The 21,560-nt window shown below is 55.9% G+C and overlaps 15 protein-coding genes across 15 annotated transcripts in view, besides 4 other annotated features; 14 read left to right on the forward strand and 1 right to left on the reverse strand.

Moving 5' to 3' along the window:
- Positions 1–67: 67 nt before the first annotated feature.
- Positions 68–394, forward strand: TraAM80_07441 (uncharacterized protein; the record flags this gene model as incomplete). The annotated part of the gene is made up of 1 exon (XM_029384232.1): positions 68–394. The coding sequence occupies one exon, from the start codon at positions 68–70 to the stop codon at positions 392–394; it is 327 nt and encodes a 108-aa protein (XP_029235922.1).
- Positions 395–1,339: 945 nt separating this feature from the next.
- On the forward strand, positions 1,340–2,902 carry TraAM80_07442 (ribosome biogenesis protein YTM1; the record flags this gene model as incomplete). Its single annotated transcript, XM_029384233.1, has 1 exon — positions 1,340–2,902. One exon carries the CDS (start codon positions 1,340–1,342, stop codon positions 2,900–2,902), a length of 1,563 nt encoding a protein of 520 aa, XP_029235923.1.
- A 359-nt stretch (positions 2,903–3,261) lies between these two features.
- TraAM80_07443 (uncharacterized protein) lies at positions 3,262–3,606 on the forward strand (the record flags this gene model as incomplete). Its single annotated transcript, XM_029384234.1, has 1 exon — positions 3,262–3,606. The coding sequence occupies one exon, from the start codon at positions 3,262–3,264 to the stop codon at positions 3,604–3,606; it is 345 nt and encodes a 114-aa protein (XP_029235924.1).
- Positions 3,607–3,692: 86 nt separating this feature from the next.
- TraAM80_07444 (uncharacterized protein) lies at positions 3,693–4,190 on the reverse strand (the record flags this gene model as incomplete). The annotated part of the gene is made up of 1 exon (XM_029384235.1): positions 3,693–4,190. One exon carries the CDS (start codon positions 4,188–4,190, stop codon positions 3,693–3,695), a length of 498 nt encoding a protein of 165 aa, XP_029235925.1.
- Positions 4,191–4,721: 531 nt separating this feature from the next.
- Positions 4,722–4,760: a microsatellite.
- A 285-nt stretch (positions 4,761–5,045) lies between these two features.
- On the forward strand, positions 5,046–6,665 carry TraAM80_07445 (putative nucleolar protein; the record flags this gene model as incomplete). The annotated part of the gene is made up of 1 exon (XM_029384236.1): positions 5,046–6,665. One exon carries the CDS (start codon positions 5,046–5,048, stop codon positions 6,663–6,665), a length of 1,620 nt encoding a protein of 539 aa, XP_029235926.1.
- A 180-nt stretch (positions 6,666–6,845) lies between these two features.
- Positions 6,846–6,867: a microsatellite.
- Positions 6,868–6,977: 110 nt separating this feature from the next.
- Positions 6,978–7,469, forward strand: TraAM80_07446 (uncharacterized protein; the record flags this gene model as incomplete). The annotated part of the gene is made up of 1 exon (XM_029384237.1): positions 6,978–7,469. One exon carries the CDS (start codon positions 6,978–6,980, stop codon positions 7,467–7,469), a length of 492 nt encoding a protein of 163 aa, XP_029235927.1.
- Positions 7,470–7,657: 188 nt separating this feature from the next.
- TraAM80_07447 (uncharacterized protein) lies at positions 7,658–9,106 on the forward strand (the record flags this gene model as incomplete). Its single annotated transcript, XM_029384238.1, has 1 exon — positions 7,658–9,106. One exon carries the CDS (start codon positions 7,658–7,660, stop codon positions 9,104–9,106), a length of 1,449 nt encoding a protein of 482 aa, XP_029235928.1.
- Positions 9,107–9,137: 31 nt separating this feature from the next.
- Positions 9,138–9,170: a sequence feature (GA-rich).
- Positions 9,171–9,353: 183 nt separating this feature from the next.
- Positions 9,354–9,372: a microsatellite.
- A 61-nt stretch (positions 9,373–9,433) lies between these two features.
- TraAM80_07448 (uncharacterized protein) lies at positions 9,434–10,225 on the forward strand (the record flags this gene model as incomplete). Its single annotated transcript, XM_029384239.1, has 1 exon — positions 9,434–10,225. One exon carries the CDS (start codon positions 9,434–9,436, stop codon positions 10,223–10,225), a length of 792 nt encoding a protein of 263 aa, XP_029235929.1.
- A 339-nt stretch (positions 10,226–10,564) lies between these two features.
- TraAM80_07449 (DNA-directed RNA polymerase II subunit RPB2) lies at positions 10,565–14,125 on the forward strand (the record flags this gene model as incomplete). Its single annotated transcript, XM_029384240.1, has 1 exon — positions 10,565–14,125. One exon carries the CDS (start codon positions 10,565–10,567, stop codon positions 14,123–14,125), a length of 3,561 nt encoding a protein of 1,186 aa, XP_029235930.1.
- A 262-nt stretch (positions 14,126–14,387) lies between these two features.
- On the forward strand, positions 14,388–15,368 carry TraAM80_07450 (uncharacterized protein; the record flags this gene model as incomplete). Its single annotated transcript, XM_029384241.1, has 1 exon — positions 14,388–15,368. The coding sequence occupies one exon, from the start codon at positions 14,388–14,390 to the stop codon at positions 15,366–15,368; it is 981 nt and encodes a 326-aa protein (XP_029235931.1).
- Positions 15,369–15,562: 194 nt separating this feature from the next.
- Positions 15,563–17,539, forward strand: TraAM80_07451 (uncharacterized protein; the record flags this gene model as incomplete). Its single annotated transcript, XM_029384242.1, has 1 exon — positions 15,563–17,539. One exon carries the CDS (start codon positions 15,563–15,565, stop codon positions 17,537–17,539), a length of 1,977 nt encoding a protein of 658 aa, XP_029235932.1.
- Positions 17,540–17,832: 293 nt separating this feature from the next.
- TraAM80_07452 (putative ubiquitin hydrolase) lies at positions 17,833–19,233 on the forward strand (the record flags this gene model as incomplete). The annotated part of the gene is made up of 1 exon (XM_029384243.1): positions 17,833–19,233. One exon carries the CDS (start codon positions 17,833–17,835, stop codon positions 19,231–19,233), a length of 1,401 nt encoding a protein of 466 aa, XP_029235933.1.
- Positions 19,234–19,535: 302 nt separating this feature from the next.
- TraAM80_07453 (uncharacterized protein) lies at positions 19,536–19,943 on the forward strand (the record flags this gene model as incomplete). Its single annotated transcript, XM_029384244.1, has 1 exon — positions 19,536–19,943. One exon carries the CDS (start codon positions 19,536–19,538, stop codon positions 19,941–19,943), a length of 408 nt encoding a protein of 135 aa, XP_029235934.1.
- Positions 19,944–21,048: 1,105 nt separating this feature from the next.
- On the forward strand, positions 21,049–21,384 carry TraAM80_07454 (uncharacterized protein; the record flags this gene model as incomplete). The annotated part of the gene is made up of 1 exon (XM_029384245.1): positions 21,049–21,384. One exon carries the CDS (start codon positions 21,049–21,051, stop codon positions 21,382–21,384), a length of 336 nt encoding a protein of 111 aa, XP_029235935.1.
- Positions 21,385–21,533: 149 nt separating this feature from the next.
- The window catches only part of TraAM80_07455 (uncharacterized protein), a gene marked incomplete at both ends in the record, with an annotated part of 411 nt that continues 384 nt past the window's right edge, over positions 21,534–21,560 (forward strand). The window contains one exon of the mRNA XM_029384246.1: positions 21,534–21,560. This exon is cut by the window's right edge and continues 384 nt beyond it. Coding sequence (XP_029235936.1) covers positions 21,534–21,560 — 27 coding nt within the window.

Raw genomic sequence — 21,560 nt, forward strand, 5'->3', positions numbered from 1 at the left:
TGAAGCCACGCGTGCCGATGGAAAATGGCTCCGTTTGAAAAGAAACAAAAAGAAAAGGTGTGCTTCTATGCGTGCGGTTGGGTCGCGGCAGCGATGGCGTTGGCGGGCGGCCAGCCGCGGTGACCCTTCGGCGGTGGTGGCGGTGGTGGCGGTGTTGCCTGTGTGGTGGTGTTGGCCGTCTTATTTGGCGTGGTCTCCGTTTACCGTCACGGGGGTCCGTGCTGCCTGTGGATGCCGTGTGCTGGTGGGGTGCGCTGTGGCTCCGTGGTGGATGGCCCGTGTGCCGCCTCTGTTGTGTGCACATTGGGCGTGTGCGTGGCGGCGATGGAAGCGTGGCTGGGCGGGAGGAGGTGGGGATGGCTGCGGCGTTGACGTGCGGCTGAAGGCGCTCTAGACGATTGCTGGGCGTTGGGATGTGCCCGTCTTTTTGAAGAGTTGGGAGGAGACGAAGGACGTCTGCGGGGCGTTGATTCGCCGTATCACCGCGAGGCGGCTTTGCGTGACTGCGCGGAAGGCTGAGCAGCGGGGCGCGAGAGAGTTGTTGTTGTTTTTTTTTTGGAGGGTTTTGTGAGTGTCATCCGTATGGTGTGAGGATGATGGTGTGGGCGACCGCTGCTGTGTCTACGTGGTCGATCGGCTGTGGCGCCTGTTTTTGCCCTCCGTGTAGGGGTTGTTCTGCTGCAGCGGTTTCTCTTTTCGGCCATGGCTGCGCTGTGTCTCGTGACGCCGTCGGCGCTGCGGGTGGATGCGGCGCCTGTTGATCCCGAGTTCACTGCGGTGGTCTACAGGATAGGCAAGGGTCATGTGTTTCGTTTGACGTGAATGATTAGTGGGAGCCGTATGTGTGTGTGTGTGTCCTCGGATTGCTTCCTGAGGAGAGGGCTTCTGATGCCTTTCGACATACTTGTGGCCTGCTTGCGGATTTATTATTATTATTATGTTGCCGCAGGCAGCTTTTTTGTTTTGTGATGTTTGTTTGCTTTTGTTCTTGTGGAGTTACCCCGGATCGTCTTCGGCTCTACTCCTTCGGGCTTCTACCCGTACGAGGATTGGCGCGGTTAGAAGCCAACTGTGCGCCGTTTGTGTCTTGTGGGGATACATTTGTGGGTGGAATTGTGTGCCTTTGTGGTAACCGTTTATTCCTATGCAATTCCTGTCCTTTTTTGTTTTTGTTTGTTTGATGGCTTTGATGAGGTGCTGGAGTTCACGCCTTTGCTTTCGGTGCGTGAGACGATGTACGACGCTAAACGCCTCCTTGCGTACATTCGTTAGGTTTCTGTGCGTCTGTGATTCCGCCGGCGGTGGCGTGTCATGCCGCACCCTTCACGGTGGTGCGCCGATGTCGTATGTGCTTGTGTTGGCTGGTTTTGGATGTGATGCGGATGGGGGTTGTTGCTGTCTTACTTGTTTGTTTGTTTGTTCTTGCCGTTTCCCTTTCGTCTTCACCTTTACTCTTCGCTTGTTATCTTGCAGTGTTCTTCGACTCTCGCGTCGGCGGTCCGGTAAGTTGCGTAACGGTGGTATTTGCGCGGTGATGCCCCACGAGGCGCCGTTGCAAGATGCCGCCGGTGTGGAACGGCAGATGAGTGCACAGGGCGGGCACGTCGTGGTGACATTTTTCACCACAAGTTTCCCAAAGGCGATGCCGGAGCAGTCGTACTCTGTGCCGCTGGACACGCTGCCCGAAGGCCTGAACACGCTTGTGCAAAGCGTTCTCGCGGTGGAGGGCCACACGTTTGATTTTATCCTCAATGATGAGTACATCTCGACCTCGCTGCACAAATTTCTTGCCCGCCGAGGCATTAGCTACGAGGAGCTGCTTAACATCGAGTACACCCCTGCGCTGCAGGCGAAGGAGGGATCGCTGCTTCCACACGATGACTGGGTGAGCAGTGTGCGGGCACCGTTTCTGGGAGGCGTGGAGTTACTGCTCACCGCGTCGTATGACCACTGCGTGCGCCTTTGGGACGGGGAGAACTGCGTTGCCCTCGGAACCTATCACAATGAATGCGTGAAGGAGGTCTGTCTGCATCCAGTGCGACCCACGACGTCCTCAACGGACGCAGCGGCGTTATCGCGAAAACGTAAACGTGCGGCGGCAATGGAAGATTTCATGTGTGTAAGCTGCAGCAAGGACGGCAGCATTGTGGCCTGGCAGTTTGACGGCAGCCTAGCACAATTCACGCCATTGGGGGTGGTGAAGCCACATATCGACGGCGTGGACTCCGTTGACGTCTCACCCGGGAGTGGTGAGTACGTGGCGAGCGCTTCGTGGGACGGCACCGTCAAGGTGTTTCAGTGGTCTCAGCTGTTGGATGCAGAAACCCCGGCCGCGTCAAAGGCACCGCTTGTTTCCTTCACCGACCACACGCGGCCTGTGCTTTCCTGTCGTTTTTCCGCAACGGATGGGCCTTCTCTGCTGTACTCCGCCGGCCTGGATGGAGCTGTAAAGTCTCTCAGCGTTGAGCGGGCTGTGCTCCTATCGAACTGTGAAGGCGATCATCCCATCCAGGGAATTGCTGTGAAACCCGCCGGAGGCGGGGGTGATCTTATCATCACCGCCTGCACGGACAATCGCGCCCGCCTCTACGACACTCGTGAGAAGAAAATTGTGAAAACCTTCAGCGGCCACCGGCAGTGGCTGTATGCTGCGACGTGGGCGTGGCGGCGAGAGGAGGGTGAGCAGGGGGGGTCACACCTCTTTGCCACTGCGAGCGAGGACAGCACCGTCCGTGTGTGGGATCTCCGCTCGACCAGCGCCGCACTCCTCACGCTGGACACCATGCACACTGACGGCGTGTTGGATGTCACGTACGCTGGCGGCTCACAAATTGCGTCGGGTGGAAAAGACAACAAAACAAGGAGCTTCTCATTATCTAAGGGTGAGGATGGCATGAGTTGACCGCCCACCCGCGGCGTGGCGGCCCCAATATTAAGACCTATAAACAGAAATAAAAAGTAAAACAGGAAGAAATGAAATGACGAACACGAGGAACTGCTGTGCTCAAGACAAAAGTGTCGTTTTCACTCTTTGGTTTTGTTTCTTGTTTCTTCTACACGCAACGTGACGTCCGTTGTTTTTTTTTTCCATCTTTCCTGCGCTGCCGCCGCTGAACTTTTTCGCATCGTGTCTTACTGTTATGCGTTGGTGCGTCTCTTATGTGCATGTCTGTGTCCCCGTGGTTTGCCTCTTTTTTTTTTTGTTACTTTGGGTTTGGCCCGTTGTGGATTTAGGGAAGGGTAAACATGTGAAGGGAACGCATGGAGGATGATCTTTTTATTTTGACTGATCGTAGTGGCGACGGCGCGGTTACCGTGGATGAGACCACACACTACTTTGAACGCCACGGCTTCCTTCCGGAAAAGGACGCCCCCCTCGTGCCCTTCAAGGATGCACTCATCGATGCGACGATGTTTCGGCCGATGGTAGACCTCTTGTGTGCACACTGCCGGGCTGCGCTTGGTGGCGCCCGGGACGTGTGCGTGTGGAGCAGGCGCTTTACTCCGCTTTCTGCGTCAGCGTCTCCGCGCCTGAAATGCCCCCCCCCCCCCCCCTGCAGGGTCATGGAGGACATAGAGGAGCGCCTCATGCGGCATGGCGAGTAGCTTTTCCGACTACCTCGACGAGGGTGAACGTATTGACTTTTTTTTTGCTTTGGTGGCCGCGCCTTTCAAAGACAAAGGTGGCAGCGCTACTGCTGCGGGACCACGCCGTGGGGCGCCGGGCCCGCTGCAGGAGACGGAACACGTTGATGAGGTGGTGATCGTGACGCCCGGAGTCTGGAGGGGCGGGAGTGTGCGACGGAGATGCTGCTGAGATACGCTTCACAACTAAAGTTGACGTTGCGCTCGATGGAGGCGAGCGTTGAGAGGGCTGACGCGCAGGAGACCCAGAATGTCATTCTCCTGGAGATGTTGGTTGTGGCGAAGGAGAAGCACAGGTGACGATTGTGAGGTTGTTGTGCAAAATTGAGAAGCTCCGACGCGAGCTCGAACAGAATGTTTTTGTCTCCCGCGCGTTTCCTTCCCACGCTGCTTCGGCGTGCCGTGTCTGTCTTGACGGTGGTGTGCCAGGCGATGACACGAGGACGCTCTCCCTCGTTCACCATTTTTTCCGTAAACGAGAGCAGGAGGAACCGGAGCGCGTGTTGCTGCTGCAGGAGCGAGAGGCAGAGCTTGAGAAGTGGCATGAGTTTCTTCTTTTGCTGGTAGGCCGCGGCGCACGCGAAGGAGAACGAGGTGGTTCAACGCGAGTTGGAGACACGGAAGCGTTGGTCCGAGGCCTTCCTGCGCAAAGAACGACACCTGGAGCGCCTACAGGAGAGATGGCAGCTGAAACAGCTTAAATTTGCCGCGCGTGAGGCGGAGGTGAAGAAACGCTGGTTGAACCAAATTGAACGAGATTGCGAGGCCGGAGAGTTATCGCTCGGTGAGCGACGCCGGTAAATGTAGCAGCTGCACTTCATTGAGAGCGCGCTGCGCGAACGTGAGGGACGAGTACGCGCGAAAGAGGCGAATGACTCACCGCACGCCATGGCCACGGAGGTTCACCGTCGTCAGCGGAAGCCTCCGGAGCAGCGCGCCGTTGGCCAATTGGAACAATTGTGAGGTTCATAGCCAACGGAGAGCAGGGCCGCCGATGTCTGCGTGCTGTCACTCTTTAAGGCCCTTTTTTTGTGCCTTTCCCTGCCATTGTGGGCTTGTTATTTGTTGCTATTTATTGTGTGTTCTTGTTTTTGTGCATGCGTGTGTGCGTGTGCATATGTAGCCGGTTGGGTTTTGTATGCTGTCATTACTCCCTCGTTTTTCTGTCACGGTGGCGTGCCTCCACGTGTACTGTGCGTCCATTGGCTGTCCTTGCCCTTCCCCAACATCTTATGACGTTGGTGTTGAGTGACCGTTCTCTCCTCACGGGCTTTGCTTCATCTTCTTGCTTGATGACATCCACCTTTGCCTCTTTTTCATGGCCGCCTTACTGCTGAAACTTATTCAGAATACTGCGGGAACCCAGAGAAGATATTTTTTTTTTGGCTTCTCTCGCGTGGATGGGCGCCAAGAAGAAGACGACGAGCCGCGCCACCGGCAGGAAGAAGGTAGCAGAGCCGAAAGGAATGAGTGCATCGACGCCATCCGACGAGATGTCGCTTCACGACGAGGAAGCGATCGAATTCGACGATGTACTTTCAGATGACCGTCGCGTGGCGGCGGAGGAGGCGTATGATGAGGCCATTAACGATGATGACGACTTTGAGGTGAAGGCGGAGAAGTATCGTCGGCGGATGCTCGCCCTCAGCCGTGAGGCCGCGGAGGAGCGTGATGCGGACATGCGAACCCGTGTGGTGAAGGCGACTCCGCTGCACGATGCCGAGGAGGCGCAGGAGCAGATGCAGCTGCTTGGCCAGCAGCACACGACGGAGGAGCTGCGGGATCGAATTCAGGAGACGGTCCGTGTGCTGTCAAAGTTTAAGGAGGAGCGGGAGGAGGAGCGGACGCGTGCGGAGTACATGGAGCTGCTCCGCTCTGACGTCATGGAACTCTACGAATACAACGAGTTCCTGACAGATGCAATTTTGCTGCTCTTCCCACCGGCCGAGGCCGTGGAGTTTTTTGAGGCGATGGAGAAACCGCGTCCGACAACCATCCGCGTGAACACGTTGAAGGCCAAACGCCGGGATTTGGTGCAGACGTTGGTGAAGCGCGGCATGAATGTGGAGCCGCTGGAGAAGTGGTCTAAGGTGGGGCTGCAGGTGTTTGAGTCCAACGTTCCCATCGCGGGAACGATTGAGTATCTTGCCGGGCACTACATGCTGCAGTCGGCAGTGTCGTTTTTGCCGGTGATGGCGCTTGCCCCGCAGGAAAAGGAGCGCATTCTTGACATGGCCGCCGCCCCTGGTGGAAAGACGACGTATATTGCCCAACTGATGAAGAACACAGGTGTGCTGTTTGCCAATGACGTCAGCGAGCCCCGCACAAAGTCGTTGAATGCCAACTTGCAACGCCTCGGGGTGATGAACGCGGTGGTGACAAACTACGATGGCGCCGGCTACGATAAAGTCATGAGGAACTTTGACCGCGTTCTTCTTGACGCCCCGTGCACAGGTAGCGGCATCATCTCGCGGGACAAGAGCATCAAGACCAGCAAGCACTACGAGGATGTTCAGCGGGCCTCGCAGCAGCAACGGTCTCTCCTCCTTTCTGCCATTGACGCGGTGAAGGTGGGCGGCTACGTTGTCTACTCCACCTGCTCGTTCCTTGTGGAGGAGAACGAGGCGGTTGTGGAGTTTGCGGTGCGGCGACGCCACGTGGAGATTGTCGAAATGGGGCTTCCGTTTGGCCGCCCTGGGCTCACAAAGTACCGGCACCACCGCTTTCACGAAAAGATGCAGTGCTCGCGCCGCTTCTTCCCGCACGTGCACAACATGGATGGCTTCTTCGTCTGCAAGCTGAAGAAGTTGTCAAGCGACCGCACCGACGTCCACGACGCCAAGGAGGAGGTGGAGCGGACGGAGAATGGCCTCTCACGCCGTGGGAAGAGTGGGGAGAAGATGGCCAGCAAGCGTCAGCGCGACGGCAACACACACGCCGTGGCGAGGACGCCAGCAAAGGCCAGCCGCCTCAGCGTCCCTCCACCGAAGGGAAGGAGCGGAAAGGCGAGCCCCCGGTAACGCCTAAGGAACTAATCAACAGAGGAGAGAGAAGGGAGCGAATAATTTCTTCCTAAGAACTTTCGCCGGGTAATTTTTTTGAGTTTACTGTTCTCCCGTGCGAGATGCATTCGAAAAGGCTCCATGGAGACGGTTGTGCCGTTCTTCACTGTTTCCCGTTTCACTCGCGGTGATGCGCGTTTATTATTATTATTATTATTATGTGTGTTTTTTTTTGTGTTTCTACCCCCGTCTTTTTCTTGTCTGTTCTTTTTGTGTCGATTTACTGCGGACGCGGTTTCCTTTTCGGAGGCAGGGCGGAAGGTGTGAGGAATGCCGCCTACTTTGGCTGCCGCTAGTCCTCGCAGCTACCTTCACGATCGGGTTCAGCGGCAGTATCTGGAGGTGCTTCCATCACGCTGGCGTGCCGTTCTCTCGCGGCTGGCGAAAAACACTCAACTGCGGCAGAAACTCGACGGTGTCATCGACAGCAATCTCCTGTCCAACATACAGAATGACTTTGACCTCATCCATGCATTATTGGAGGAGGAGCACCGCATCTACCGAGAGGGTATGATTTGCCTTTGTTCTTTATCATCGAATAGAGAAGCCGAGACGGGACGATTGGCTGCCTCTCGTCAGCTCATGCAGGGGATGCTCGCTTGCATTGCCGTGAAGGAGCTGCTCATTGCACACTGGAAGGGCGCGCCCGTGGACACTTCCCCCAACACACTGCGTGTCTACTGCCATGCGTGTATTTCCAACCCACACGTGTCCGCGACGAACGTTGAGCGGCTTTTGGCCCTCTACACGGTGCCCCGATGATCACAGTTTGCATGTGGGTTGCTTTGTGGCGCACTCGCATTATGTGTTTTTTAAAAGTTATTTTTATTCTCGCCCCTACAAAGGCGTCCTCCCCCCACCCCACCCTCCTGCCCGTGACGCAACTCCTTTTTTTTTTGTCCTTTTCTTTCTTTTGCCGTGACGTTACGTAGTGGATGCGTCAGGAATGAATGAGCTTTATGCTTCTTTTCGACCGTGGCCTCTCCGTCCGGGAATATGTGCTCGCCCGCATCGAGGACTGCCGGGAACCGTTTCACGTTTGGTATCAAATTGCCTTGAGGACGTCCAAAAGCGCCATCTTGACCTCAGTTGTCATATTTGTGGTGGCACTCGTGGTGCTTCTGACCGTCTTGGGGTGTATTGCCCTCTCGCTTATGGGCACGTTGGCGATCCGACGCTACGTCCTCTTGCACGCCCCTGGAAACCAGTTGCTGCCTCTAACCTTCAACACCATGCCGTACGAGACGGAGTTGTGGCGACTGCACAAGTTGGACACCTTCGTCTCGCGTCTTGCCTTTGAGCCAGAGACACTTCCCCGACAGGATGACGGACGTTCCGTTGTGGCGAGGAAAGAGCCTACGAGCGCAGAACTGCCATTGTCCGTGGCGGAGCAGGCAGCCTCGCTGAAAATGTCCCTCATACAGCAGTACGTACAAAATACACTGGCGACAAGCACACTGCTTATTCCCACTTTGGTGCGGAGGGAAGTGTTCCCTCCCGGTGGTGGCGTCTCCATTGAGGCACTTTTTCAGCAGCGGAAGCCAATGTTTAATGCCAGGGGCGTGTATGACGCCAAGATGCAGCTTGTCTTTATGAAGGAAGAGGTGGGGCGTGACGTTTCTCTGGTGTTGGAATCATCTGTACTCTTCTCTGAGGACTCCGATATCTCTCAGGCGCTTAGCGGGCTGGACGTCCTTTTAAAGACGACCACCTCCCTTACCTTCACAACCGGCGAGAAGGAGACGTTTTTGCTGATGCGTCTGATCAAAATGTCGTTTCGCTTTGCCTTCTTTGTGCCGCTGTGGATGTATGAAAAGTTCATCGAGTTGCTGCACCGTGACTTCTTCCCTGACGTTGACACTTCAACCGAGGTGGCTGTTGTTGTCGACGTTTACAACGGATTTGAGCCGCCTCTTGTCTTACAGCCTCGGCTGCGCGCCATCAACTTTACGTTGTACCAAGAGGTGAAAAGTACCCTGGGGCGGGCGCGGCTGCTTCGGATGCACTTTTTTAGCCGCGTCCATCTCGCTGGTCTTGCGTACTACTTTTCGACGTACACTTTGACTAGCTTCATGTGCACGACGCTGGTGCTTTTCATATGCTTCTGTGCCATTGCTGTGGGGGTTGCTCTTGCCGCAGGAGCCTTGATTGTTTCTTTTTATGTGCGTAGCACACGCTCTTCTGTAGACGAGGGTGCGTCCCCGTTCGACACCGAGGAGGAGGAGGAGGAGGAGAAGGATTGGGTTGGGGAGAAGCAGCGGTTAATTCCGCAGATTTATCCGTCTCCCTTGCTTCATGCCGAGAGCTTTGCTTCATCTATGCAGGGGAGCAGGCGGACATCATTGTTTCGCGCCTATGAGCCGAATTCGCCTCTTACAAACGAAAAGAAATCCAAGTAGCTTAGTCTCGCGTTTCATGTGGATAATTTGCGAGTGTGAAAGACAGAGAAAGAGAGAGAGGGAGTGGAGCGCACATGGTCATGAGTGCGCGTGCGCCTGTGGGTGTGTGGGTGCGGCAGGGCAGCTCAACCCATTTGTCAAAGTGCGCGGCGGTGGCAGTTTGCCTTGACAAATGCATGCACTCTTCCACCGCGCCGCATGATCCTCAAGGGTGTAATCTTTTTTTTTTTTGTGAATACATCTTTTTTCTCTCTCTCTCTCTCTCTGTGTGTACGCTTTGCCTCCTCCTATCCTCACTTCCAAGCAATTGCGTTTTTTGTGCACGTCATGGCGTTTGATGTGAGGAGCTACACCTCGGCGCAGCAGCAGCGCCTGGAGGAAATACGTCGCGCGACCGAGAAGGAGCGGGCACTACTCGCCCTTTACGCCGGCAAGCTGGCGTGCGGTTCGCAGGCGGCTTCGAGTCTACCTCCGGATGCCAGTCAAACCCTGCTGGGGTCGAGCGACAGCGGCCGATGGACCTTGTTGAATGACAGGGCCATGGAGCTGCACGCGCTGGATGAGAAGTTGCTGTCGGAGGAGCAGGAGGTGGAGAGACAGACGTCTGAACTTGATAGGCGTCTGCATGCTGCGGAGCGCCGAAAGGCGGAATTACTGTCGCGGCTGGCCGCTCTCCAGCACCGGGAGGTGCTCGTAAAGAAGGAGGAGGAGCTCCTGGAGGAGGCGGAGTCAGGTGCACAGCGAGTGTCGCGGGAGATTGAGGCCTTCTTGCAGGGGATGAATGAGGAGCAGTGCGCCATGGAGGCACGAGTGAGTGAGAAGCGTGCCCGTCTTGTCGCAGCAAAGTCGGAAGCGCGTGATCAGCAAAAGAAAAGAGACGCTTTGGAGGCGCGTGGCCGTGTGCATTTGGAGGAGGTGCAGGATCGCATTCGGGGGCACCGGATGGACGTGGCGAGGCTCAGCAGCGCAGTAAATGACAAGGAGAGGTGGATGCGGCAGGAACAGTCCCGCCTGCGAGAGGCGGAGCTCGCAACCATTTACCGACTGAAGAAGGACATTGAGCTCATGGCGATATCCTTGGGCAACACCACAGGCGTCGCTAAGGGTGCAAGCCCCTAACACCAAGAGAGAGAAAGAAAAGAGGAAAGAGGGCAGTTCGTCCGCTTTTGTAGTGTTTGTGTATGTGTTTGTATTTTTCTCCTTTTTATATCGTGTAAAAAGAAACTTTTTTTTTTCATTTTGCCTCCCCGCGTCTGTTCAACGTTGCACGGGGATGATCGACACCGTTGAATGGTTTCCGCGGCATGCAATTTCGCCGTGCGCCGCTCTCTACATGTTTTTTTTTTTTTTTGGTGTGCTCTCTATTAGTATTTCTTTGGATTGTGTTTTCTTTGCAGCACTATTTTGCGATCTTTGTGCTGTCGGGTAGACTCTGGGCGACGACGAGAGTTGGCGACAATGGACGACGAGCTGCTCCTGCAGCTGAACGAAACGGAGGACTTTGGTGAGGGCAGGCTGGACTACGCCGTGGAGGGTGAGCACGCCTGTTCCACCGACATTGACAGCGAGGACACGTGGGAGATCATATCCTCTTTCTTCCGCGAGAAGGGGCTTGTGCATCAGCAGATTGACTCGTACAATGACTTTCTCCTGCGCATTCCTCGCATGGCACGTAGCCTGCTGGAAATTGTGCCGCGGCAGGATGAACAGTTCGAGCCCGGCGCCCAGACGGAGGCGGAGCCAGACCAATACCGACTCAGTCTCGAGGACGTGGTTATCGGTAACCCGTCTCACGAGGTCTCCGGATTTAGCCGACAAGAGCTGCACCCTCTCTTTCCCAACGAGTGCCGTCTACGCGACTTAACCTACGACGCCAACGCGCAAGTCACTCTCGGCATTCGCGTGTACCGCTCCCGGGAGGAGCAGCCGTACCGCACCTTCCTACAAAATATGGAGCTCGGCCGCATTCCCATCATGCTGAAGTCCATGCGGTGCAATCTGCAGAGCAAGGACGAAGATGAGTTGCCGCGCCTGAACGAGTGTCCACATGATCAGGGAGGCTACTTTGTCATTAATGGAACGGAGAAGGTTCTCATTGCACAGGAGCGTCAGGCCGCCAATCACGTGTACGCCTTCACACGGCAAAAAGGACTTTTGTGTGAGATCAAGTCTATTGTTGAGGGCTCGCTGAATAAGCCTCGTACGCTTCAAATACTAATGCCCTATAAGAAGAAGGGTCCGGAACACGGCTATGAGAATTTGCTGTGTCGTGTGGCACAGATGGATGAACTCATTCCTCTGTTTGTTCTCTTCCGCGCACTTGACATGGGGTCGGATAAAGAAATTCTTCAAACCGTGGTTCCTGATTTAAAAGATGCCGCCATGCTTGAAATGCTTCGCGGCTCCATGGAGGATGCGAGTACATTGCAGATATTTACCAGGGATGAGGCGCTGTGGTTTATTGGAAAGCGTCTTGGTAAGCAGGACAGTCGAGAAAATCTGCAGCGTGAGGCACAGGAACTGTTGATGCGGGACCTTCTCCCACACATGGGCGTTGATTGCGCTGCTGATCGAGGCAAATGTCTCTTCATAGGCTACATGGTTCACCGTCTCTTGTTACTTGCGCTTGGCCGCAGAGAGGACACCGACCGTGACTTTTTGGGTCACAAGCGCATTGATGTTGCCGGGGCACTTTTGACGTTTCAGCTGAATCAATTCCTTGTGCAGGTGCGAAAGGAGATGACAAAGACCGTGCACGATTACTCGACCAACCGCGGCGGCATTGTGAGCTTTGGCAGAATTCTGCACAGTCGCCTCATCACAGATGGGTTGCGCCGCTGCCTTGCCACGGGCAACTTTGGGGACATGAAGACCGGCAACATCAAGACAGGCGTGTCGCAGACCCTCAACCGACTGACATACTCCTCGTCACTGAGTAACCTGCGCCGTATTCAGAACCCCATCTCCGCCTCTAGCAAAGCCACCCGGCCACGCAACTTGCACTGCACCCAGTGGGGCTACATTTGTCCGGTGGAGACGCCAGAAGGTGGTTCCATTGGGTTGCTGAAAAATCTTGCACTGATGTGCCTTGTTTCTCGTGGAAGTGATCACACAGGCGTTGTGCAGGCGGTGCAGGCGCGTATTACCGGGTTCCACTCCATTGACCTTTCCGGTCTTGCCGATGTGCGGGTGGCTCGCGTGTTTGTGAATGGAACACTCATTGGGGTGCATCGCGATCCCGAGCGCCTGCTCCGCGAGTTGCGCGCTCGACGTCGTGGTGGGGAGCTCAGCAACGAGGTGAGCATTGTGCGTGACATCCGTGACCGAGAGATTCGCGTCTTTTCCGACGGCGGTAGATGTCTGCGGCCATTGTTTGTTGTTGAGAAGTCACGCATCAAGCTGCAGAAGACGGGCATTGGGGAACTTCTGGAGCCGTCCAAGACACCTGGTGGGAAACGTGAGATTTCGTGGAACCGGGTCATGAAGAAGGGCTACGTTGAACTCATTGACTGTGAGGAGGAGGATTCACTTCTCATCGCCATGACGCTGACGGAGGTGAGCAAAAATTATTACTACTCTCACTGTGAGATGGACCCGTCGATGATTCTTGGCATTTGCGCCTCCATCATTCCCTACCCGAATCACAATCAGTCGCCACGTAATACGTACCAGTCTGCCATGGGGAAGCAGGCAATGGGGATCTACGCGTCCAACTTTAACATGCGCATGGACACCACGGCGCATGTACTTTTTTACCCGCAAAAACCGCTTGTGCGAACGAAGGCGATGTCATACATGCGAAGCAACGATCTCCCTGCTGGGCACAATGCGGTGGTGGCCATTGCCTGTTACTCGGGATACAATCAAGAGGATTCCATCATCATGAGTCGCTCTGCTGTGGAGCGGGGATTCTTCCGCAGCGCGTTTTGGCGCTCCTACAAGGCGTCCGAGGAGCGCAAGAAGGATGGTCGTGAGCTATTTGAAAACCCCGACCGTAACATTTGTCGCGTCAAGCGCGCGGACTACACGAAGCTGGACGCGGATGGTCTTATCAAGCCTGGCATGTCTGTAATGGGGGGTGACATTCTCGTTGGCAAAACCATTCCCATTCCCGAGGCGGCTCTGGAGAACGCCGTCGTAGGCAACACACGGCTGCTTAAGCGGGACTGCAGCATAGCGTCGAGAACGACAGAGAAGGGGGTGGTGGACAAGGTGATGCTCACGGAGAACAGCGGGAATCGGTTTACGAAGGTGAAGGTTCGCAGTATTAAGATACCAAACATCGGTGATAAGTTCTGTAGTCGTCACGGGCAAAAGGGCACAAACGGGATTCAGTTCCGTCAGGAAGATATGCCTTTTAACCGTGACGGAATTGTTCCAGATTTGATTATCAACCCGCACGCCATTCCCTCACGCATGACGGTGGCCCATCTCATCGAGACACTTGCGGGCAAGGTGGCGTGCTATAAGGGCAGCGAGGTGTACGCCACCCCCTTCTGCTCAGTTGTCGTTGAGGACTTTGGAAAGGCCCTGCACCAACTCCGGTTTCAGCGTTATGGCAACGAGTGTCTGTACAATGGCCACACGGGATCGCCCCTTGACCACCTTATCTTTTTTGGCCCCACCTACTACCAGCGTCTGAAGCACTTGTCTGGTGACAAGATTCACGCCCGGCCTCGTGGACCGCTTCAACCGCTGGTACGTCAGCCCACAGAGGGACGCGCGCATGAGGGTGGCCTGCGCTTCGGCGAGATGGAGCGGGATTGCATGTTGTCGTATGGTGCCTCCCAGTGGCTTCGCGAGCGTCTGTTCCGTGTGAGTGATTACTACTCGGTTCATGTCTGCAACATCTGTGGAACCATCTGTGCTGCCGACACGGAACAAAATGTGTACAAGTGCCAAGGGTGCGATAATGACACGCGCATTTCTCAAGTTCTCATGCCCTACGCATGCAAGCTGTTGTTTCAAGAACTCATGTCGATGGCCATTCTCCCACGTCTCGGCACCGGACCTCTTTAACTTTATGTCCTCTCCAAGTATTATGCGTACAGCACGCACGGATGAGTAACCCCTTAACAATAATTTGCTGCGCATACACAAGCTGTTTTTTTTTTTTGTGTGTGTGGATGGGTGTGCCTGTGTTTTTGCGCGGCGTCACAGTCTTGCCATCGTGTTTATTTCTTTTTTTTTTTGGCTCAATTTTTGGAAGAGGCTGGCGGTGAGAGACGGGAGTTTTTTTCTCTCCTCGTCGTTGCGGAAGCCATTTCCGCTTTGGCGTGCCATGTCTGCCAGAGTGGCCCTCTCCATGTATCGGCGGGTGCTCAAGATTCTGGCGTCTATTAAGTGTGTGGGGGCTGAGAAATTAGCGCTCCAGCGCTACGCCGAGTTTCTTCCCCAGGCCATGGAGGTGACGAAGGGGGAGTCGCTGCATGTGCTTGTCCGTAGGGCCTTTCTCAGCGCCAATTTGTGTCCGGGAACTTTGTCTAGCGGTTTTGCTTTCATCAAGGACGCCACGGAGTCGATGCGCGACTTGGAGCTGCTTGCTCTTTGGGATGCCTATGGCCGCGATGGCGAGTACGAGATGCTGCATGGGATCGCGCTTGTGAGTGCTGCGCTGCGGCACGCCGAGAACGCAGAGGCAACGCAGTTGGGGGAGCTTGCAGTCACTGTGTTGTGCATAAGACGTCAGCTGCGGCAGGTGGTGGAGGAACTGAAGGGGGATGCGCTGGTGGTGGTGGCAGGTCCTTCACCTTCTTCTGGACGGCGGCACGCTTGGAATGCGCGTTTATCATCTCTTGGAACTGCTGTGGAGTTGTTGCGGAGACGTGGCTTTGAGGTGAGTGAGAGGGCCGCAGAGGACTTTACCGCGCTGAGCCTTCTACGCAGGGGACGGGCGTCGGTCTTCCTTCTGAATGTCCTTCTCACGGTTGCCTTTTGTGAGTTGGGCGCCTTGTGCACGTTGGTGGGGACGGAGTCTCATCGGCCGTGGATACGTTTCCAGCGAGATGGAGGCCGTCCTCTCTTTCTGTCGTTTGCACACACTGGCATTCACTCTACGAAAGAAGTGATGCGACTGAATGGGTATCCACCAAGGTCCACGCAGTGGTGGCGCGCGGCGGGGTGGGATGGAAGTAGCCGCAAGCACGTTCTCTCAAGGCTGCTTAGGATGCAACTGATGTCACACTCGTCCTCCGCAGATTCTCCACTGCGCACACAGCAAGTGCGGGTGTGTCAAATGCAGATTATTTTTCTCTTGTCCTGACTTGCTCCAAGATGCCCTGAATGCGGCACACTTCCGCGCTGCATTGCCAATACGGCGTTGACTGTGTGTTTGCTGTTTTGTTTCTTCAATTGTGTATTGACTTTTTGTTGTTGGTTTTTGTTTCTCTCAAGGTGTCTGTTGTGTCGCTTCTGGACGCGGGGGCGCTGTGGAGGACATTGTAGGGTGCTCCATGCATGGCTGAGCCCATTCTGCGAGTGGGAGGCGCTGCTGTGCTTGGCGAGTTTTGCGAGGTGAAGGGTCCAGTAGTGAGGTTGCTCTTTTGTTTGCAGGGTCCACATGGTACTCCAATGCAGCTTGACAGGCGTTCTTGGCCACCGCTCATCGCCGGCATGTTAGATGAACTTGTGGAGCTCAGCATGGGCTCCGACTACGCCATTGGCAACGGGACAGGCGGCGTGTGTGGGGCCTCCGTGACGCACCTTATGTTGGACCCGCTTCGTTGGGACGGAGCCTCCGCCATGGCTCACGTGGCTCGTGTGAATGTCCCAGACGTCTTTGCCCGCGGTCACCAACGTGCTCTCAGTGTCGCACTCATCTGTCCCGTGTTGCATGTGTCTCTGGCGCTCTCGCGGTGGATGGCTGACTACTGCCAGCGAATTGCACGCCGTTTGGTTCACGGGGCGTACCTCTCTTATGAGGAAGACGTGCGGCGATGCCAGAAGGCGATTTCACTGCTCCTGGAGGCCCCAGACAAGGAGACGCTGCTCTCGCCGCACACCTGCCAGTTCCTGCAGCAAGAGCTGCAGATCATCAATCATCTACATGAAAGAAGCCAGTTGCTTGAATTGTCTGCGCCTCCTTCCCAAGAGAGTGACGTCACCGTGCCACTCGCGGAGGCCGTGGAGTTGGCAGAAAACCTGATTAATGGCAGAGGCACCGTCCCACTTCGCCCACTAGACGTGGTGTGTGGACCATGCTACACCGTGGCCTTGGAGGAGATGAAAAGCCTCTTGCACTACTACTCCCTGGACGTCCCGACCTTGCTGGAAGGCGCCCTCGGCACATTGCCTAGTGCGTTTCAAGTGCTCCATTCCCCCTTTCCCGAGCTTGCACAGGACGAGACGAAGGGGCATGCGCTGGATGCACCTCAGTTCTTTAACGTGGGAGAGTTGCGTGTTCTGGATCCGCTACGGTCCGACGTTAATTTTTCTTTAAACGATTGTTTGCCGTCATGGTCGCACTTCACGGCCCTTTACGATCCTTATTTATACAGCACTCTTAGGAACTACGGTGCCCAGCACGTGGTGGGGCTGGCGTACAATGCGTTGCGATGCAAACCGATTATTGTGTGTGGGTACGATGAAAATAGCGTTGTGGATGCCATGAAGGTGGCGTGTCTCTTTGTGCCTGGCCTGCTGCAGGGCCGGGAACACGCTCTTCGCCTGGGCATTATCCCGTTCACCTCCTCGCAGCTTCTCTCCGCGGAGGACATTCACCGGTTTGCCGTCGTGGGTTGTCATGTGAATGCGGCTCTGCTTTACGGCGCACCGCGCTTTGCGCAGGCGTGTACGTGGCACGTGGGACGCCATGAGACGACACGCGGAGGTTGTACAATGAAGTTGTACGGGGAGCAATACGATTCGTCTCGCACGATAGGGCACTATCCGTCCCTCTCCGTGCTGGCACCCTCGTTGACAGCAGACGCAGACGCAGCAAGGACGCCACTCACAACGTGGTTGTCGTCACTCCTTCAGTCCTTAGCGGAGCCTGAGGAAAGGGCCGGGGGACTTTTGTGGGAACTTGCGGATGTCTTGCGCCAGAAGGTGGTGAACACGGCACAGGAGGCAGCTCTGTCGGACCACGTGCGTCTGCTGTTGAAGCGTCTGTTGTTCGATTACTGCTCTCACGCCTCTCTGCTTTTGCAGCACCTACGGAGTCGCCGTCGATTCCAACCTTCGGCGACCGCACCTGCATCGCCGCCGCCTCGTTTTTCTGTGTTGCGTAGCAGCTTCATTGGAGGCGACAGCGATGCCCTGCCGTGGGTCTGGAGCGACGTGGACACGGACATGACGCTGCGCACCTTCTTTGGCGTCAGTTTGGCAGCTCGCGGCGATGTCATTATTGTCACGGAGCTGCTGAAACGTATGGCCATTGTCGTGGCGTGGAGTTTTTTGCCGCGGCCTGAAGGCAATCGTCGGGAAGAGGCATGAAACGCAGGGACGTGTGCGATGGAGAAAACGGGGGTGACGTGGACGCCGCAGGTTAGTGTGGCGCGGCTTAATAACTTGCACTTGTGAGGGACTGGGTGGTGTGTAACTTGTTTGCTTGATATATTTTTTGTTGTTTTGTTTTTCGATGTGTGACCCCTCATGCACCCGGTGCTGGCAACGCAGCATCGGTTTGAAGCAACTGTGGTAGTGGCCGGACAAAGACGCACATAAATATAAATAAATAGAGGCGCATTGGAGGAGCCAACCGTACACCGTAAGAGCACCCCACACCCATGGCACGCTGCATGGCGACGGTGAAGGTAAAGTGGGGCAAGGAGCTCCTTGAGCTCACGGTCAGCCTGCAGAGCACACTGGGGGAATTCAAGGCGGAGCTACAGCGGCGGACGCATGTCCCTGTGGAGCGGCAAAAGATTATGGGCATCAAGGCGAGCACATCTAACAATAACGCTACGCTCTCCGACCTCGGTGTGAGTAACGGGAAAATGCTGATGCTTCTCGGAACCCCGGCGGAGCCCCCGAAAGCCACGGAGCCCCCTCCACCCGTGGCAGAGGCCACCACCACAGCAGACAAGGTCCCCCACCCCATAGTGACGATGCCAACAGGGTTGAAAAACATTGCCAATACGTGTTACATGAATGCGGCGCTGCAAATGCTGCGTCTCGTGCCCGAACTGCCAGAGTTGCTTGGGCCACGCGGAAACGACACGCTGCTTCGCTCACTCGACCAGCTGTACAAGTCGATGGGCACCAATAAAGACCCCATCGTGCCGCTGCTCTTTTGGAACGCCCTTATCGCGCAAAACCCAACGTTTGGGGAACTTGACGAACGGGGCCACCCGATGCAGCACGACTCGCAGGAGGTTCTGAGCACAATTATTCAACGCATCAACGATGGAATTCCCGACACACACAAACGTCTCTTTGGCGGGATGATGCGGCAGACGACGGCGTGCAAGGAAACCCCGGACGATGCACCTACCGTGCGTGACCTGTCATTCTTTATGTTGTCTTGCAACATTAACGCAGAGGTGCAAATGTTAGAGACGGGGCTGGATGCCGCCTTTAATGAGACGATCCCCATTCATTCCGAGACGTTGGCACGCGAAGCTCTTTACTCGCGCACAAGCCGGCTCAGCAGTTTGCCGGAGTACCTCTTTGTGCATCTCGTGCGCTTTTCGTGGCGCTCAGACACTCAAAAGAAGGCCAAGATCCTGAAGCCCATTTCATTTCCGCTTGTGCTGGATTTCTATACGTTCTGCACAGAGGAGCTAAAGGAAAGCATGCATGCAGGACGAGACAGGGTGTTGGCGCGCCGCGACAAGGAGCGTGAGCGGCGCCGTGATGCCCGGCAAAAGTCCCGCCTTGAGGAGGCCCCAAAACCAGAGGAGGTCTCAACACCGGTGGCAGCTGACGAGGATGCCATTGGCAACGCCAGCGGTTACTATGAACTCTGTGGGGTGATCTCGCACAAGGGCCGAAGCGCTGACGGTGGCCACTACGTCTTTTGGGGCAAACCCAGGAACCAGTGGCTGGTCTACGACGATGAAAACGTTGCTTTCGTCACCGAGGAAGACGTCAAGCGTTTGAGTGGTGTTGGGGAGGGACACATTGCGTATGTCCTCATGTACCGCTCCAAGGACCCTCAGACAAAGGCCCCAACGCTTCCACTGTGAATTGACATACGCGAGTCAATGCTGAGAACTGCGAGTGGTACCTGTTTGTGTCTGCTCCTGTGCGTTTTGCCTCCTTGTGGGTGCGCCATGGAGCGCCAAGTTTCCCACGCCCTTGCTCGCCGTGTTGCGTTTTTTTCCCACTCCATGTTACTTTCTCTTCTAGCATTGACCCCCCACTCCACTCACTCTCCGGTAATTGTAGCGCACAGATAGTTACCTTCGATGATGGCGCGGCGCACGTTTACCGCACAACGGCTGCGCTGAGGAATCCGGCCCTTGCTCAGCTTCGTACTTTTTGCGCCATGGACAACAAGAGTGGTGAAGGTGCAGACAATGGTAAGGGCCGAACCATGGAGGCGTCCAAGGAGACGAAATTTGTTCCTCCTGCGTTTGTATTTGGCATACTTTCAGGGACAGCAGGCGCCTTGAGCCGAGGCGAGGCGGCGTGGCACTCAGCTACTTCTGAAACGGGCACCCGCCCTGTGGCGGGTGGCGATGGCATCAGTGGCGTTTCGCTTTATCTCACGAATGCCCGTCACGGAAGTTACGGCACTACAGCGACTGAGGGACAGAGGCGCATACAGGAAGCGGGTGCACTTGTCTTTGGCTCTCGCAAAGAGCTCAGGGCGGTAGGTGCGCCCAGTAACGGGCCAGCACCAGGGACCTCCGTCAGGAGCGATAACAATTTTGCACGCGGCGGTGAGGCGTGACAAGTACAACACGAGGAGCCGGCCCCTCTGGAGCCGACTGCGTCACTATGGAATTTATTGCCACGCACGGGAGGGGAGGAGATGCATTTCTTGTCGCAGGCGAGGATAACTGTCTCAACGGCGTTGCCAGAGAAGCCATTCACGGATCAGAGCAATAGAGGAGAACACCCACCTTGCGTCGCGTGGTTCCCCTCCTTCCGCTCGGCCCAGCAGTAGAAGTGTTCCTGTCGAATCCACAACAAAGAAGGAGCCTTCTCTTCCTCCTTGCATGGACGTGTGGATGATGAGGGCGACGGTCGCAGCCACTCCTCACATGTGCAATAATTCATTCCGCTGCCTCCGCAACGGACGTGTCGGGCGCTCTCCATGGTGCTGAGTGAGGCACACCAACACCCACCGCCTCAGCTGGGCGCGATATTCGCCAAAGCGACACGGTAGGGCGAATGCTTCTGCGTGCTTGCCAGCGGTTGAAGGAAAACACATTTATGGAGGCAGCTTCGCCTAGGGCCGCTCCAATAGCGCCCACGGACCCTGCAAGGTCCTTCCCTCGCGTTCTTTGACAGAACGCCAGGCCTAGTTGGCGACAGAGTGCAACGTCTGTAGCAGGGAGGGGCGCCGTATGCGGGGCGGGGTGCAGCTCCTCTCAGAGGAGGACCAAAAGCTGAAGAGCGCCTCCCGGCACCACGATGTGACTCACGGCGTTGAGCTGCAGATACTGTCGGCGTTTTGCGCGCACAGCTTCAAGCGGAAGAGCAATAAAGGCGCTCAAACGAACGTGGCGTTGCATTGCACAGCGAAGCGCAACATATGCTCAGCGAGGCGGGGGAACAAATCCATGCGCGCATCGTCACCGCTTCACATTATGAGCAGTTGCACTAAGACAAAAGCCGTGAAATTGGGGAGCTGATGTGCGCATGTGCAAATGTTGTAGGGCTGCATCCGGGAGGCCGAGCAGAGAGAACACCAACCACGGGCCCTCTTTGAACCGCAAAGGGCGAATGACCGCGAACGGTTGGAGAGAACATTCACGCTGTTAGAGGAGGCCAAAAAGTGTTGATCACACTTGCTCTTGTTAAATGAAATGCTTCAGCGTGGGGGGGGGAGGATGCCGTGGGCGAGCACCGCTGCCTCAAGAAGGAACTCCATCAGAGGGGGGAGGAACTGTGCCGCACCGCCGACAACCAAAGCACTTATGGCGGAAAAGGATTGCCTCCTTGCTGCCCAGTTCATTAGTGCTCAGCAGGAAAATGACATCCTACGAGAACGTCTCAGCAAGGCGGTGGAACAAGCAAAAGGTGATGCGGAGCGGGCGCAGCGACAATTACTACGAGACTTCAAAGCAGGAGGCTCAGCGCGCTCTCACGGAACGTGTGTTGCAGAAGTGGGACGAAACGGTGACGCGTTCGAAGAGCGATCTAGCACGCGTCTGCCATGGGACTGACACTTTGCGGGCGCCCCTCACCGACGCGCAGGACACGTTGCAAAACCTCCAGCAGGTTTGTGTGCGTTTGCAGGCGTAGTGCGATGCAGTAACACCCCCACAGAGAGACTCGGAAGACGCTATTGGATGCATGGAGGCTCACTGAGACGATGCAGCAGCTGTTGGAACGGAACTCT

The sequence above is a fragment of the Trypanosoma rangeli genome (genome assembly GCF_003719475.1).
Source record: "Trypanosoma rangeli strain AM80 chromosome Unknown Tra_15.4_contig_00311, whole genome shotgun sequence".
Taxonomy (NCBI): domain Eukaryota; phylum Euglenozoa; class Kinetoplastea; order Trypanosomatida; family Trypanosomatidae; genus Trypanosoma; species Trypanosoma rangeli.